The sequence below is a fragment of the Somniosus microcephalus genome, chromosome 3 (genome assembly GCF_052327205.1).
Source record: "Somniosus microcephalus isolate GS21.2 chromosome 3, FLI_Smic_1.0, whole genome shotgun sequence".
NCBI classification, from domain to species: domain Eukaryota; kingdom Metazoa; phylum Chordata; class Chondrichthyes; order Squaliformes; family Somniosidae; genus Somniosus; species Somniosus microcephalus.
Genome location: NC_140989.1, coordinates 231,695,480 through 231,712,992, shown reverse-complemented (window position 1 = coordinate 231,712,992; position 17,513 = coordinate 231,695,480). Strand labels below are relative to the sequence as shown.

The 17,513-nt window shown below is 44.8% G+C and overlaps 1 protein-coding gene across 1 annotated transcript in view; it reads right to left on the bottom strand.

Moving 5' to 3' along the window:
• Positions 1-17,513, bottom strand: part of pappa2 (pappalysin 2) — a 514,150-nt gene that overhangs the window by 235,993 nt on the left and 260,644 nt on the right. The window contains exons 10-13 of the mRNA XM_085977999.1: positions 8,380-8,576; positions 5,074-5,245; positions 4,501-4,517; positions 3,385-3,520 (exon numbers count right to left, since the gene is read on the bottom strand). Of these exons, the coding sequence (XP_085834125.1) occupies positions 3,385-3,520; positions 4,501-4,517; positions 5,074-5,245; positions 8,380-8,576 (522 nt within the window). The remainder of the gene's footprint in view (positions 1-3,384; positions 3,521-4,500; positions 4,518-5,073; positions 5,246-8,379; positions 8,577-17,513) is intronic.

Genomic DNA, 17,513 nt, shown 5'->3' with positions numbered 1-17,513 from the left:
TGGCTCAGAGATGAGAGTGTTGCCCATTGAGCCATAGCTGACAATGGCAATGTATCATCTATGAACAATATTTGAACGCTGATACCATGGTACTGTATCCTTTCTAATCAATATTTAAACATGGCATTGTATCTGCTATAAACTACATCTAAACACAGATACCACTGTACTGTATTCACCTATAGGTAACATTTAAACACTGACACCATGGCACTGTACGTTTAACTGCCTTTTATACAGGCAACAGTCTACTGGCACTGTATATGTTTATACAACCTTTATGCAGACGATAATGTTATGGTATCTGTGTGTATAAATGTTGCTTATATAAGTTATGTCGGAACATAGGAACAGGAGTAGGCCATTAAGTCCCTTGAATGTGTTCTGCCATTCAATCAGATCAGGGCTGATCTGTACCTCAACTCCATTTAACTGCTTTTGTTCCATATCCCTTACCTGATAATCTATCAATCTAAATCTTGAAAAATTCAAATGACCTCGCATCCACAGTCTTTGGGGGAAAGAGTTCTAGATTTCTATTATCCTTTGTGTGAATAAGTACTTCCCGATTTCACTCCAAAGTGACCTAGCTCTAACTTTATGATTGTGCCCCATTTTCTAGATTCCCGCACCAGTGGAAATAGTTTCTCAGTGTCTACGCTATTTCATCCCTTTATCATTTTAAACACTGCAATTGGATCACCCCTCTGAACCTTGTAAACTCAGGAGAGTACAAGCCAAGTTTATGCAACCTGTCTTTATAATTTAACCTTTCTAGCTCTGGTATCATTCTGGTGAATCTGCACTGCACCCCCTCCCAAGGCCAGTATATTCTTCCTGAGGTGCCGTGCCCAAAACTGAATGCAGTACTCCAGATTGGGTCTGACTGAGGCTCTGTGCAACTGAAGTATAACTTCCTCCCCTTTGTGTTCCAACCACCTTGAGATAAAGGCCAACATTCCATTAGCCTTTTTGATTATTTTTTGCCTCTGTGCCCTAGCTTTTACTAATTTACAATGGACACCCAAATCACATTGCTCCTCCACAGTTTCTAATAGAAACATAGAAGATAGGAGCAGGAGTAGGCCATTCGGCCCCTTGAGCCTGCTCTGCCATTTAATGAGATCATGGCTGATCATCCAAATTCAGTACCCTGTCCCTGCTTTCTCCCCATATCCCTTGATCCCTTTAGCCTTAAGAAATATATCTAACTCCTTCTTGAATGTATTTAATGAATTGGCCTCAACTGCCTTCTGTTGTAGAGAATTCCACAGGTTCACCACTATCTGGGTGAAGAAATTTCTCATCTCAGTTCTAAATGGCTTATCTCTGTGACTCCTGGTTCTGGACTCCCCCGCCATCGGGAACATCCTTCCTGCATCTAGTCTGTCTAGTCCTGTTAGAATCTTATAAGTTTCAATGAGATCCCCTCTCATTCTTCTAAACTCCAGCGAATATAAGCCCAATCGACCCAATCTCTCCTCATACGTCATTCCTGCCATCCCAGGTATCAGTCTGGTGAATCTTCGCTGCACCCCCTCCATGGCAAGAACATCCTTCCTCAGATAAGGCGACCAAAACTGCACACAATACTTAAGGTGTGGTCTCACCAAGGCCCTGTACAACTGCAGCAAGACATCCTTGCTCCTGTACTCAAATCCTCTCGCTATGAAAGCCAACATACCATTTGCCTTCTTAACTGCCTGCTGCACCTGCATGCTTACCTTCAGCGACTGGTGCACAAGGACACCCAGGCCTCGTTGCACTTCCCCTTCTCCCAATCTATTGCTGTCCAAATAATAATCTGCCTTCCTGTTTTTGCCACCAAAGTAAATAACCTCACATTTATCCACATTATACTGCATCTGCCATGCATCTGCCCAATCACCCAACCTGTCCAAATCATACTGGAGTTTCTCGGCATCCTCCTCACAGCACACACGCCCACCCAGCTTTGTGTCATCTGCAAACTTGGAGATATTACATCTAGTTCCCTCATCTAGATCATTAATATATATCTCGCTCCATTAAGAAAATATTGAAATTTGTCTTTCTTGGATCCAAATGGATGACCGCACACATCCCTACATTAAACTTCATCTTCCATATTATTATCCATTCATTTATTCTGTCTCTCTGTAACTTCCTGCTCCCATTTGCACAACTTATAGTGCTTCCTAACTTAATGCAATCTGAAAACTTGCATATACAACTCTATATTACTTCATCCAAGTCATTGACAGAAATGGTGCAAAGCTGAGGCCCCAGTACAGATCCCTTGGGAAAAGCCACTTGTCACACCCTGTCAATCAGAGTGTGTTCCCTCTATTCCCACCCTCTGTCTCCTACTGTCCAATTAGTTACCAACCAGTAACAAGGTTACCTCCAATACTCTGCACTTTTATTTTCACGAATAATCTCTTGTGCGGAACCTTATTAAATGCCTTCTGGAAGTCCATATAGACAATATCCATAGACACTCCCCTAACCACCATGTTCGTGATCTCCTCAAATAATTCAACTAGATTAGTCAGTCATGACCTACCCTTCACAAACCCATACTGACTCTCTTTGGTCAACTCATACCTGTCCAAGTGCTCAGTCACTCTGATGATCCCAGTACCTTCCCAACAATTAATGTTAAACTGATAGGTCTGTAGATTCCTGTTTTCTCCCTCCCTCCCTTAAATAATGGAGTGACATTTGCAAGTTTCCAATCCAAAGGCACAATTCCCGAATCTGAAGAGTTTTTGATAATTATGACCTACGTATCTGCAACATTCTTCACCTATTTCTTTTAATAGCCTGGGGTGGAAATCATCAGGACCCGGAGATTGTCCCATTATTTTCTCCATTACCATTTTTGTCACTTATATTAAATCCAATAAATTCCTCCTCTTAACTTCCCTTGTATTTTGTCCTCTTCCTGTACAGACAAATGCAAAAGATTCATTTAACAAGTCTACCATTTCCTTACTGTTCATTATAGTCTCACATGCATCTGCCTGTAATGAACCCACATTCCCCTTTGCCACTCTCTTTCTCATAATATATTTATGGAAACATTTACTGTTAGCTTTGATATCCCTTGCAAGTGATTTTTTCTATATTCCCTTTTTGCACTTTCTTCGAATCCCTTTGTGGCCATATTTTTATAGCTCTCCCAGTCCGCTGGATTTCCACTTTTCTTTGCATTTGTGCAAGCCTTTTCCTTTTACTCGGTACTGCCTCATTTGTTGGCTATGGTGCCTTAACTGCACAAGTGAAGTTGTTTTTTTTGCCTTTTAGGGGTTGAAAAAATAATTAACCATTAGGGTGCTGACAAAATTTATGGCAAGACGTGATTTGAAGTGGCTGCCTGGCGTCTGGCTGGAGCATACATACCCAGAGTATGGTTGTGTCCATTGGTGTCAATGAGCTGGACTGTAACCGATTTGCGCTGTTGATCATACAGTGTTGTACCATCTGCAGATAAATAAATTAGAATCGAACTGGCCACACCAGGATGATCAAAACAGACCTAAGTTTTAAAAAAGAAACATGAAGAAAGCAGCATTTGAAATATCAAAAGTGTTTTTAAATGCAGTAAAGGGACAAGAGGAAAACCTGCGAATGGGAGAAACTGAAATATAAAAAAAACAGAAAATGCTGGAAATCCACCGTGTCTGAGAGAGAACAACGTACATTTTGGGAGTGACCCTTAATCAGAACCCAATATGATTTTACAGCAATAAATCTAAGCTTCTTGCAAGGACCTCATGTTGTCTCGTAGAATCATAGCATCGGCACTACATAATGAAGCCTTCAGCCCATCGTTCCTTTGCCAATGCTGATTCTTCTGGAGTCATCCACAAAATTCTATTTCACCAAATCGTTTTATGTTCTTCCTATTCAAATACTTAGAAATTCCCTTTTAAATGATGTTACAGTTGATGCCACAATAGTCACTTGTTGTAAAGCATTACACGTTCTAATTATGTCTCTGTGAGAAAAATAATCTAACTTCCTTCTTTGTAGTTCTAAGGACTAAATCTAAGCCTATGGCACTTTGGATCACCAAAGTTCCATAGACTTAGATTGCAAAAGCAATCAATGACCAGTACAGGGTACACTACAGGGAGAACTCAAGTTGGTTCAATATACTGTCCAGTGTAGGGTATTCCACATAGAGAGCTTACGTTGGTTCAATATACTGTCCAGTGTAGGGCATTCCTTAGAGAGAGTTCATGTTGGTTCAATATATTGTCTAGTGCAGGGTATTCCATAGAGTGAGTTCATGTTGGTTCAATATATTGTCTAGTGCAGGGCACACTACAGGGGGAGCTCATGTTACTTCGGTATATTGTTCAGTGCAGGGTATTCTATAGGGAGAGCTCATACTGGTTCAGTGCACTGATCAGTACATGGTACATAACCCAAATAATTTGGGTTGAGATCAGATATGGAGTCTCAATGGTAACTCGTTTTGTAAAAATAAAAGGCAAATTGAAATGAAAATACAGAGGTAATGCCAAGAACTATAATTGATTAATTAGCTATCACAGAAATCACAGAATCACAGAAACCCCACAGTGCAGATAGAGGCCATTTCGGCCCATCGAGCCCGCACTGACACATCCCACCCGCTCCCCGCAACCCCTACACCAACACATATCCCACCCTATCCCCGTAACCCCATGTATTTAATCCCCCTAACACTAAGGGTCAATTCATCATAGCCAATCAACCTAACCCGCACATCTTTGGACTGTGGGAGGAAACCGGAGCACCCGGAGAAAACCCACGCAAACACGGGGAGAATGTGCAAACTCCACACAGACAGTCGCCCGAGGCCGGATTCGAACCCGGGTCCCTGGCGCTGTGAGGCAACAGTGCTAACCACTATGCCACCGTGCTATGGATTATATAAGAAATAAAAACCAACAAATTGGTGCTTTGGAATCTCATACAGTGAAGTGGCTCCTGCAGTTAAATGATATGTAATTAAAGGAAGGTACTGTTCCACATTTCTTCAAAATATGTCACCACTGTCCACAAGTGAAGTTCATCGATGAAGCAGTGTCTGGTACTAACAGCTCAAAAGTCTTCTTACCTTCAGCCAGAGCTTTTCTTCATCGTCTGAGCTGTGGTATGAATAGGGTTTGTTAAAGTCTTGTACACTAGCAGTGTAGAAGGGAACAGTACATGGAAACCAGGCATACTGGGAGAGACCATCACTCACATCCAAAAATTCAGTCTGACAAACCTGGAGGATCAGAGAACATCCAACTGTTACAAATGAGGCTTACAGAGCCTAACAGAACAACTACTTGGGGGGTGAATTTGGTCTTGTACAGTCGTGCAAAATGGCCGGTTTACATTTCAATGGAAAATAAATCAGGCTGGTTGTAAAACAGACTGCTGATTTGCTGTTGCCGATTTCGCTTTACAGTCCAAGACAAATCTTAGACCCCCCACTAGCTCCAGTTCCAAATCCCACGTACTCTAGTGAGTCTGCTTGTGATTTGTCACAGAGGTCAACATGGGTTTCGCAGCAGATAGTCACCAGGCCACATGGTAATTAGAAACAAGAAAATCTCTGTGCCAAATGAAAACTACAAGCACAGAAGGTGTAGAAATATTCCATAGATTTATGAATCGGCCTCTTGTTCTTCACTTCAGAGGTAAAGCATCATCCTGAAAACCCTTTATCATGGATAAATAAAGAAATTAACTGACTCTTTCTAGGCCAGCATAAAACATATAGAAGTACGACACCGTAATGTTAGGATAAAGGTTCAGTGCTATGAATGGAATAAAGAGAAGTGCAAGTGTTACTTAAGAGCATGTTGTGCTGCTCGAGTGTTCGGAGGTGCTGGTGTGGTGATGCTTCAGTGCTACAGACATTTGTTAAAGGGGAATGAAAGACACAAAAGCCCAACCAGCAAATCATAATCTTTGGATATATAACAGATTGGGCTGTTTGTGCTACACAGTTGGTGAAATATAATGTGGCTGTCATGTGATGGAGCTCAAAGGGAGAGGAGTGAAAGGTTAACAGGGTAGGATTGAAAGGTTAATAGGGTAGATTGAAAGGTTAATAGTAAGAGCAAGCTCGCAGGTAATTAATCCAACAGATTTACACAAGGTTGGATACTCTGAATATTTATGCCGTCAAAGGAGGAACTTTAACTTGCTTTTTTTTGCTTCCTTTGTACCAATTTTCTCTCTTCTTCTCCTGAAGGCCTGTACATTGTGTGAACGGACCATTTCAGAATGGACTCTTCTCTACTTATCTGGAGGCAAGGGGAGTGGGAAAACCCAGGCAGGCTCTGCTACCCCACCCACCCCCCACCCCGTCTTTGTTGTTGAACCAGAGGCTTGACTCTGTACCTAAAGAGGCATCCAAATGTTGAAGGGGCCGACAACGGCACTGGGAGTTGAAGCGGAGTATTTGAAATAAACACTCAACACCAGGTCTGCATTCAAAGATTCAAGCAGTCTTTATTTGCACCAGTGGGGAGACAGCCTGCTATCAGTCTAGCCAGGCTTCTCTCCGCTGATACAAAGTTTTAAGCCGTCTTTTATACAACATAGAGCAGAACTTACATCAACACTGCCTACAATCACGTGACATTAAGGTACCGCCTTCATTACCGGAAAAGCATATGACCGTTATCACCGCAAGCTGTTGCTGCAACTATGACTTTTGCTTATGCTAGATGGGGTTTCACCAACATTGTACTTCTGACTCATTGTTCTGCTTTATCTGCCCCTCTGGGCCTCTTGTGGTTCAACGGTTCGGCTATCTGCCATTATCTCCAAGTTACACAGCTTGGGGCAGTTAATCATTCTAACACTACTGCAAAATTTCTTAGCATTATCTCAACTGCCAGTTAAGCAACTTAGAGAAGCTTACTACTGCAAAGGCCTATTAGCTCATTCAATTCCCGAGACCCCTTCTTAACCCTTTAATTATAGTAGAGCTCAAAAGCCCCACTTCAAAGTCCACAAGGTTTCCTCATAGGTCACCTACAAATCTTGGTGAACTGATTTGTTGGTATATTTGGTCTTCTTAATCTCTCCCTGAAATACGTTTTAGCCTTTCATTGAAAACTTACCAGGACAATGGTCACATTCACCTACTCGGGAGCAAAGACTAACCTGTTTGAAGATGGAGGAGGAAATACAAGTAAAGAAAACCTTGCGCCCCTATTTAATATAAATAAATAACAGAATGGAAACAGCACACTAGAACGTGTCCATTAGATGTGTGAGCAGGAACATCAGCTAATCAAAGTCTCTGACCAGGTAAACACAAGGAAAATCCAGAATAGTCCACTGATGAAGTGGGAACCAAAATGAATAAGTGATTAGGATGCAGGAGTAAGCACATGCTTACCGCCTTGATTAAATTTGCACAGGCACATTCCTACAAACAGCTAAGACATTAATGCAATCTGACAGAATTTTAACCCTTTAGTGTTGTAAGCGGAACTGGTCAAGGAAGTAATGGCCCAGAAATTTGGGTCGGGGGCTTCCCGCAGGTGCAAGCCCCCGACCTGCACTTACCTTGCGCACCAGCCGTTGAGCTGTGGGACCCCGTGGAATTCCGATCCTGGGCCTGCTCCAACTGCCGGCGCACAGTGCTTTCGTATCCCAGGGGCGCAGTTAGTTCGATGCGTCCCCTGGGATCACGTGGGCCATGGGCAGCCAATCGGAGCAGGGAATGCTCCATTCATAAGTCTGACAGGAAGATCTGTCAAAACTTAGAAATACTACGGGCCCTTTCTTCTTACAAAACATCACTAAATCTTCAAATAATTTTTTTTTTTTTAAATCACATTTTTTAAATAAACTATAAATTAAATGAAGTAACTATTTTAAACAATAATTTAAATTTTTGAAAAAAATAATTTTATTTTCTAACGGGGCTAAAAATAAACTTTCCTTGCTTTAAAGTATTTAAAAATAATAAACCTGTAGAAAAAATGTTTTAATTTTAATTAATTCACCACCAATTAATTCACATTTCTAAATTCTGCAGGCTTATCCTCACGGAAAAACCGTAAAAAAAAATGAAGTTCGATGCGCACGCACAGCCTCCCCCGCACACGCGTTCGACCTCTGAATCTCTTCGTTCAATGGAACGGAAGTGCCGGTTTCCCGCGCATGCGCAGTGCATGCAGGAAACCGGCACTTCCATCGGGCCTACGGGTGAGTACTCCGTGCGTACTCACCCGTGGAGACCCGAATTTCTGGGCCAATGTGATATACAAAACCCCACTCTTGAAGTAACCATAACCCACTGATGAGTTCTTTGGTTAGAACAACTTGCTAATATATTTATTACTCATTTGTGGCTAGGGCAATTCCATTGCTCAACTTCTTTTTGCCTACCTTGTTTAAGGCAGGTTGTCCAATTACCACTTTAACTGGACACCTCCTTTCATCCTGGTGGGAGGTGAAAGCCTGTGTTGCCCACTGGTCAGTGAAGCCCTCTGGTGTAGGAAAGCCACAGTCATGAATACTGCTTCCTCTCTCAAACTCTTCACAGACTCCATCTCCGTCATAAACGTAACAGAGGCTGGGCTCCCCTAATGAAAGAAAGACAGGCATATTTGAAGTTATATATAGCACCTAATCACCTATCCCAGCAATGTCTCAGGGGAAGTAACTATTGCTCTGTAGGTAAACACATCACTCAAATTGCACACAAACATCAATGAGATGACTGACCAGTTAACACATTTTTGGTGGTAGTGGTTGAGGGCACAATGTTGGCCAGGGCACGAGGAGTACTCCCTGCACTTCTTCCAACAGTGCCATGGGATCTTTAACATCTACCTGAATCACCAGAATAAGTGCCTTAGCTTAATATTGCATCCAAAAGATAGCACTTCTGACAATGCAGCAGCTCCCTCAGGATTGCACTGGAATGCTAGCCTGGTTAAGTGATTTTGGCTTGCTGAAAGACTTTTTTTTTTATTCGTTCATGAGATGTGGGCATCCCTGGCAAGGTCAGCATTCATTGACAATCCCTAATTGCCCTGGAGAAGGTGGTCGTGAGCCACCTTCATGAACTGCTGCAGTCCGTGTGGTGAATGTATTCCCACAGTGCTGTTAGGTAGGGAGTTCCAGGATTTTGGCCCAGCAATGATGAAGGAATAGTGATATACTTCCAAGTCAGGATGGTGTGTGACTTGGAGGGGAATTTGGAGGTGGTCGTGTTCCCATGCACCTGCTGCCCTTGTCCTTCTAGGTGGTAGAGGTTGCGGGTTTGGGAGGTGCTGCCGAAGGAGGCTTGGCGAGTTGCTGCAGTGCATCTTGTAGATGGTGCTCACTGCAGCCACAGTACGCCGGTGGTGGAGGGAGTGAATGTTTAAAGTGGTGGATGGGGTGCCAATCAAGCGGGCTGCTTTGTCTTGGATGGTGTCGAGCTTCTTGAGTGTTGTTGAGCCCACAATCTTTTGACTCAGAAATAGGATTAGACCAACAGAGCCAAGGTGGCACTAACATCATCAATAGGCACTAACAGAATCAAGCAAGCGTTATGACATTTGTTCATCTTTCAAGGCGCAGTCTTGCAGTGCACTGGTACCCAACCTGCATAATGGAGCTGGAGAACACTGGTTGGAGCCTGCAGTTCCTGGATTGCTAGTGTTTATCCCCATACCAAGATCCCCCTCTACAAATCATGCCTCAACTTCAGCCAAACATTCGTGATGAGGTAATGACTCAGCAAAAAAACATCAAGAAATGGACTACAACAGTTGTTCGCTTCAAGCGTCCTCCCCATTGGTTGGCTTGCAGCAATAGTGGTCTTGTGCTGGAATGGACGTCAGCTGCAGAAACTGTACGGTATGGTGGAGCGTTCAAACACCATAAGACACAAATTAAAATTTTGAAAATTGAGAGAAAAAAAGAGATCAGGAGAAACTTTTTCACGCAGAGGGTAATAGTTTTGTGGCAATGAATAGTCAGCGATGGCGACTGAACCTTACATAGAATGCACAGCACATAAACAGGCCATTCGGCCCAACTGGTCTGTGCCGGTGTTTATGCTCCACATGTGCCTCCGCCCACGTATCTTCATCTCACCCTGTCAGCATATCCTCATGCGTTTACCTAGCTTCCCCTTAAATGCATTGGACAACATATGAGGATTCAAAAGGCAACTGGAGGCATTAGACAGACCTGGTGAAAAGGCAGGGTTGACATCTAGGAAAAGAGACATGTTTCTTGTGTCTAATGAACATTTCCAGTTGCTAAAAAAAAAATGTATGTTCTTGTAACGGCCCAGGGGTGGGGTTATTTCATGGCAGAAACAATTTGGAGCATCGAAGCACTGCCAGAAGCATGGTCGTTCAAAGGTTGGGTTTCCGCAGTGCGTGAGACCGAGCGCCAGTAAAAATGAAGTGTTGGGACTCCGTGTTACTTATTCTCCTGCAGACTCTTTCTCAATCGCCTATTAATGGGTCGTAGCCTCCAGATGTGTGACTGCCCTTTCATTAAAACATACCTGATGTCTCGGGTAACTGGTCATCTGGTGTGTTGCACCAATTATTAAGGTTAGCTTGTTCCAATGACCCATTCCCATTTATCCATGTGGACTGAATGAAAGCAACAGTAGACACAGTGCAAGAATGGTTTGGATTAAGAGCAGTTGTTTTTTTAAATTGGAAAAACCCAACTTGTTTTTGAGAAGGCCTTATTACGACAATGACTGGTGCTTACAGCTCGCTCTGAACACAAAGCAGAAGAGCATGGAACTAATTAAATCCACGCACACACTCTATAATTAACAGTTACCTAACTGGCTGGTGTTTATTCAACTGATTTACATTAGATCAAGGCCACCAACACTTCACATCACAGGACCTTAATTAGACCCAGTCTTCATCAAAGGGACTAAAAACAAAGTGAAGAAACATAGGCAATCGGTGGGCAAAGTGTAAACGCCTGAATACATTCAGACCTAATTGACATATAACCTCTTTTAATGTGAGACACATGAGCACAAAACAGGCTATGTGCCAGCTACCCTCCGCTGAGGAGCATTAACCCCTCACTTAGCTCTGCAAGACTTGCACTGCTAATTGAGAACAGTGTCGTTCGGTCAGACCACAAGCCGTAGCGCGGTGCCAATGTGTTTAATCCCTCGAGCAACCAGGATCATTCCGGGTGTCACAAACTGTTCTGACGTAAGGTAATCGACCTGAAACGTTAACTCTGTTTCTCTCTTCACAGATGCTGCCTGACCTGCTGAGTATCTCCAGCATTTTCTGTTTTTATTTCAGATTCCCAACATCTGCAGTATTTTCTTTTTGTCACAAACTGATGTTATTTAAGGGGAATAAAAACATAAAATGCTGGAAATACTCAGCAGACCTGGTAATGGTTCTGCATCAGCTTCTCTAGACCCACCTTTTGTTTTTTTAACTTGTCCCATCACCACCTCCTTTTGCTTATGCTATCATCCCTTTTATCATTTAATCAGTTCTGCCCTCAACCCTATCACAGACTTTCCCTTTTGGTACTTCCTCCCCTCCCCCCTTTTCCTACCTCTGTACTTGCTTAAAAACTGTTACATCTCTAACTTCTTCCAGTTCTGATAAAAGGTCATTGACCTGAAATGTTAACTCTGTTTCTCTCTCCAATGAGCTGACCTGCTGAGTGGTTCCACCATTTTCTCTTTTTATTTCAGATTTCCAGCATCCGCTATATTTTGCTTTTATTTAAGGAGAAGCTAGATAAGTACACTAGGGAGAAAAGAATAGAAGGTTTTGCGAATAGGGTTAGATGAAGTAGGGTGGGAGGAGGCTCGTGTGGTGCATAAACATCTCCATAGATTAGTTGGGCCAAATGGCCTGTTTCTGTGCTGTCTATTCGAAGAAATTCTACGTCATGAAGAAAGGTTATGGAAAGTTGGCTTGTCCATTTTGGGAACGTGGAGGCTTCAAACTGACCCAACTGATGTTTCCAAGTTTAGGAAGAGAACTGACGAGGTTGTTCATGATGGAAAAAGGGTTTCAAATAACAAGAAACAACATTTAAGAACAAGAATTTGCAAGGTTGATACCAGAACTGCGAGGTTATACCTATCAGGAAAGGATGAACAGGCTGGGTCTCTTTTCTCTAGAAGAGAGAAGATTGAGGGGTGACCTATTATGAAAGGCTTTGATAGTGTAGACTCAGAGAAAGTGAATCCATTTGGTTAGAGCTGAGGAGCAAAAAGGGTATGATCACGCTATTGGGGGTATTCTATAGGCCTCCAAATAGTGAGAGGGAGGTAAAGGAGCACATCTGCAAGGAAATCGCAGAGATATGCAAGAACTATAGAGTGGTGATATTGGGGGACTTTAATTCCCCAAATATCGATTGGGATAATGCTAGGGTAAAGGGAAAGGAGGGGGAGGGATTTCTGAAATGTGTTCAGGAGAATTTCCTTGACCAATATGTTCTTGGCCCAACTAGGAAGGAGGCATTGTTGGATCTGGAGTTGGGGAATGTGGTGGGCCAGGTCGACCAAGTGTCTGTGGGAGAACGCTTGGGTACAAGTGATCATCGTATCATAAGATTTAGATTAGCAATGGAGAGGAGCAAGGAACAATCTAGAGTGGAACTTCTAAACTGGAATAATGCTAACTTCAATGGGATGCGAAAGGATCTAGCCAGGGTAAAATGGAGCCAAAGACTGACAGGAAAAACTGTAACAGAACAATGGGTGATCGTTAAGGAGGAGATGTTCCAAGTACAGGCTAGGTACATTCCAACAAGAGGGAAGGGTAAGGGAACCAAAGCAAGGGCTCCTTGGATGATGAGGGAGATAGATAAGATGATAAAACAAAAAAGGGTGTATGATGCATGTCAGGGGCATTCTTCAAGGGACAACCAGACCAAATACAATAAGTTGAGAGGGGATGTGAAGGTGAAAATACGATTGGCAAAGAGAGAATATAAGAGTAGAATGACGGTTAATATAAAAGGGAACCCAAAAATCTTCTACCGGCATGTAAACAGTAAGCGGGTAGTAAGAGGCAGGGTGGTACCTATTAGAGACAAAGAAGGTGATATATACTTAGAGGCGCAGGGCAAGGCTAGAATACTCATTGAGTACATTGTATCGGTGTTTACTAAGGAGATGGATGCTGACAAAATATCGGTAGAAGTGGAAAAGTTAGAAGCAATGGAAGGGGTGAAAATTGATGACAAAATGTACTAGAAAGGCTGGGTATGCTTAGAGTGGACAAGTCGCCTGGTCCAGATAGTTTGCATCCCAGGTTGCTAAGGGAATTGGGGGAGGAGATATCGGAAGGGGTTGCCATAACTTATTAATCTTCCCTAAATGCGGGGGGAGTGCCTGAGGATTGGAAAGTGGCAAATGTGACACCATTGATCAAGAAAGGGTGCAAGGCCAATCCTAGTAACTACAGGCCGGTCAGTTTAACATCAGTGGTGGGTAAAGTCTTAGAAACAATAATCAAGGAAAAAATTAACGGGCACTTGGAGAGGTTTAAGCTAATTAAGGAGAGCCAACACGGATTTATAAAAGGCAGGTTGTGTTTGACTAATCTAATTGAATTTTTTGATTAAGTAACAGAGAGGATTGTTGAAGGGAATGCAATGGATGTTGTCTGCATGGATTTTCGGAAGGCGTTTGACAAATAACACATAGAAGGCTGGTTAACAAAATTGAGACTCATGGAATAGGTGGGTCAGTGCCAACTTGGATAAGGAATTGGCTTAAGGACAGAAAACAGCGAGTTGTGGTAAATGGCTGTTTTTCAGACTGGAGGATGGTAGACAGTGGTGTTCCCCAAGGGTCAGTGCTGGGGCCACTGCTTTTTTTGCTATATATAAATGACCTGGATATTGGAATACAATTTCTAAATTTGCCAATGACACCAAACTTGGGGGTATGGCAAACAGTGATGATGATACCAATCGACTGCAACGGGGCATAGAAAGGCTAGCAGAATGGGACATAGAAAGTGGCAGATGGAATTTAATACAGAGAAGTGTGAGGTGATGCATTTTGGCAGAAGGAACAGGGAGAGGCAATATACACTTAATGGCACAGTTTTAAAGAGTGTACAGGGACAGAGGAACCTGAGAGTTAAGGTGCATAGGTCCCTGAAGGTGGCTGGACATATTGAGAGAGTGGTTAGCTAAGCATATGGGATCTTGGGCTTCATAAATAGAGGTATTGAGTGCAAATGTAGAGAAGTTATGTTGAACCTTTATAAAGCGCTGGTTAGGCCACAACTGGAGTATTGCGTCTAGTTCTGGTCACCACACTTTAGGAAAGATGTGAAGGCACTTGAGAGGATGCAGAGGAGATTTACCAGAATGGTTCTGGGGATGGGGGATCTTAGCTACAAGGACAGGTTGGAGAAGCTGGATTTGTTTTCATTAGAGCAAAGGAGGTTGAGGGGTGATTTGATAGAGGTGTGCAAGATTATGACGGGTTTGGATAGGCTAGACGGGGAAAGGCTGTTCCCACTAGTTGTTAGTACAAGGACTAGGGGACACAGATTTAAAGTTTTGGGCAAGAGATACAGGGGGGATGTGAGGAAAAACTTTTTTACGCAGCAAGTGGCAAGGACCTGGAACTCACTGGTGACGGAAGCAGTGAAAGCGGAGACACTCAATGTTTTCAAGGGGAGACTGGATAGGCACTTGAGGGAAATAAACTCACAGGGCTACGGGGATAGAGCGGGGGAATGGGAATGACTGGATTGCCCTACAGAGAGCCGGCATGGACTCGATGGGCCGATTGTCCTCCTTCTGTGCTGTTATGACTCTATGGGGGAGAAATTGAATATAGTGTGGCGGAGCCACCAAAGGACTCAGAGCGGTTGTACACAATTCCTTTAACAGCAATGTAGTTACTGTCTGTGCCTGTACCTTTAATTACACTGTTTGACTGTACAATGTCTAGTTACCTTTACAGCGCGGTTTCAACGTGATGACGTCATGACGTCAGTCTTCTGACCAGGGGATCAGTCCTCGTGGAGCCCTCAAGGAGAGCAGACCTGTAGTTGATGTATTCCAGCAGTTTCTAGTTAAAACCTGTTTTGTTCCATTAAAGTTCATTGTTTTAATTGCCTGAGTCGAACTCAGTCTTTTCGATAGGAACCTTCGTTCCTACATTGGTGACCCCGAATTCTACGAACAATTTTCGTGGAAGATTCATCATGGACACGAACGCCGTCACGCTGAAATTGCCACAGTTCTGGGAGCAACAACCAGATGCCTGGTTTATCCAGGCTGAAGCCCAGTTCGCCATTAGGAACATCGTCGCGGATCAGACCCGTTATTATTACGTGGTCTCCGCCCTCGACAGTGCAACTGCCTCACGGATCATCAGCCTCCTCGGTAGTCCTCCTACTGACAGCAAGTATGATGCGATTAAGGCGCGGTTGCTTCAGGTTTTCGGGCTCTCAAAGTCGGAGCGCGCTCGCCGGCTCATCACGCTGCCCGGCCTCGGGGACTCCAAACCGTCCAAGCTCATGAGCCAAATGCTTATGCTCTTGGGTGCCGAACCGGAATGCTTCCTCTTCTGGGAGTTTTTCCTCTATCAAATGCCTGAACAGGTTCAGGCTGCCCTAGCCAGATCCGACATTACAGACTGCGCCGAGCTTGCTGCCGAAGCCGATAAGATTTTCACGGTAACCCAGCAGTGCTGAACGGCCACGAGGCGCCAATCCCCCACAGACGCGGTTCCAGCTCCCCGTACAGCGGGCTGGTGCTCCTACCACACCCATTTTGGCGCAAAAGCACGATGCTGCCATTCCCCCTGCAGTTTCTCGCCCAAAAAAAAACAACAAAGCGCCTGCGGCATCCCTGGCGAAGGAGGACCGAGTCTAACAGGCGCTCCGCAGTGACGATGGCCGTCGGATCTATGGGGAAACTCCTTTATATCACCGATTCCCTTTCGGGCCGACGTTTTCTTTGTGACACCGGGGCGCAGTGTAGCATTCTACCTATGTCGAAGCTCGACATGCAGACTGGGAACCTCGGTTTTTCCCTCGTAGCGGCTAATGGCGCAGCAATTTGAACTTTCCGAAAGCGGCGGGTCGAAGTCTGTTTCGGCGGTCAGCGCTTCTTTTGGGAATTCGTCACGGCCACAGTCTCACAGGCCATCCTAGGGGCGGATTTTCTGTGTGCCAACAGCCTCCTCATCGATGTCCGGAACCGCCGGCTGATCAACGCGGCCACCTTTCACTCGATTCCGTGCTACCACGGTACCTCCGTCTCGCGCTCTATTGCCTGCGCTTTCCCTCCTCCGGATGACTTCACTCGGCTCCTCGGGGAGTTCCCGGAGCTGACAAGGCCCACTTTCTCCTCTTCGGCAACGAAGCAAGGTGTTGAACATCATATCACCACTACTGGCTCCCCGGTTTATGCGCGAGCTAGAAGGCTCGAACGCGGCAAGCTCGCGGCTGCGAAGGCGGAGTTCGACAAGATGGAGCGGCTCGGGATCATTCGGCGATCCAATAGTCCCTGGTCCTCGCCTCTTCACATTGTGCCGAAACCGGGCGGCGGCTGGCGGCCATGCGGTGACTACCGACGCCTAAACGATGCCACCACTCCGGATCGGTACCCGATTCCGCATATCCAGGATTTCTCGGCCCATTTGGCGGGAAATTCTATCTTCTCTAAAGTCGACCTTGTCCATGGCTATCACCAGGTTCCCGTGCACCTGCAAGACATCCCAAAAACCGCAGTCATCACCCCTTTTGGCCTCTTTGAGTTCCTGCGGATGCCGTTTGGCTTAAAGAACGCAGCACAGGCATTCCAGCGTTTAATGGACTCCGTTCTTTGAGACCTACGCTTCATCTTCATCTACCTTGACGACATTCTCATCGCCAGTGCCAGCAAGGAGGAGCACATCTCCCATTTGCGTTCCCTCTTTACGCGCCTCAGCCAGCACGGTTTAATCATCAACCTGGCCAAGTGCCAGTTCGGCCTGCAGCAGATCGATTTCTTGTGACACCGCATAACATCGGACGGCGCCGTCCCCTTAATGATGATGGTGGAAGCGGTTGTCTCTTTCCCGCGGCCGCCGACAGTCAAGTCCTTGCAGGAGTTCCTGGGGATGGTCAACTTCTACCACCGTTTTGTCCCTAAGACGGCTCAGCTCATGCAGCCTTTGTTCGGGGCCCTCAAGGGCAAGTCCGGTAAGGATCCAATCAGCTGGACAGCCGAGATGGTCCAGGCGTTCGGCAACACCAAGAGCGCTTTGGCCAATGCAACCATGCTGGCGCACCCACTTCCAGGTGCCACCATCGCCCTAACCACCGACGCGTCAGACTACGCCATCGGTGCAGTGCAGGAACAGTGGTTCAACGGCACGTGGCAGCCGCTGACGTTTTTCAGCCGTCAACTACGGAAAAATGAAAAAAAATACAGCACCTTCGATCGGGAGCTACTGGCCCTTTTCCTCGCCATTCGCCATTTTCAGTTCTTACTGGAAGGGCGTCCCTTCACGGCTTTTGTCGACCACAAACCTCTTACGTTCGCCATGG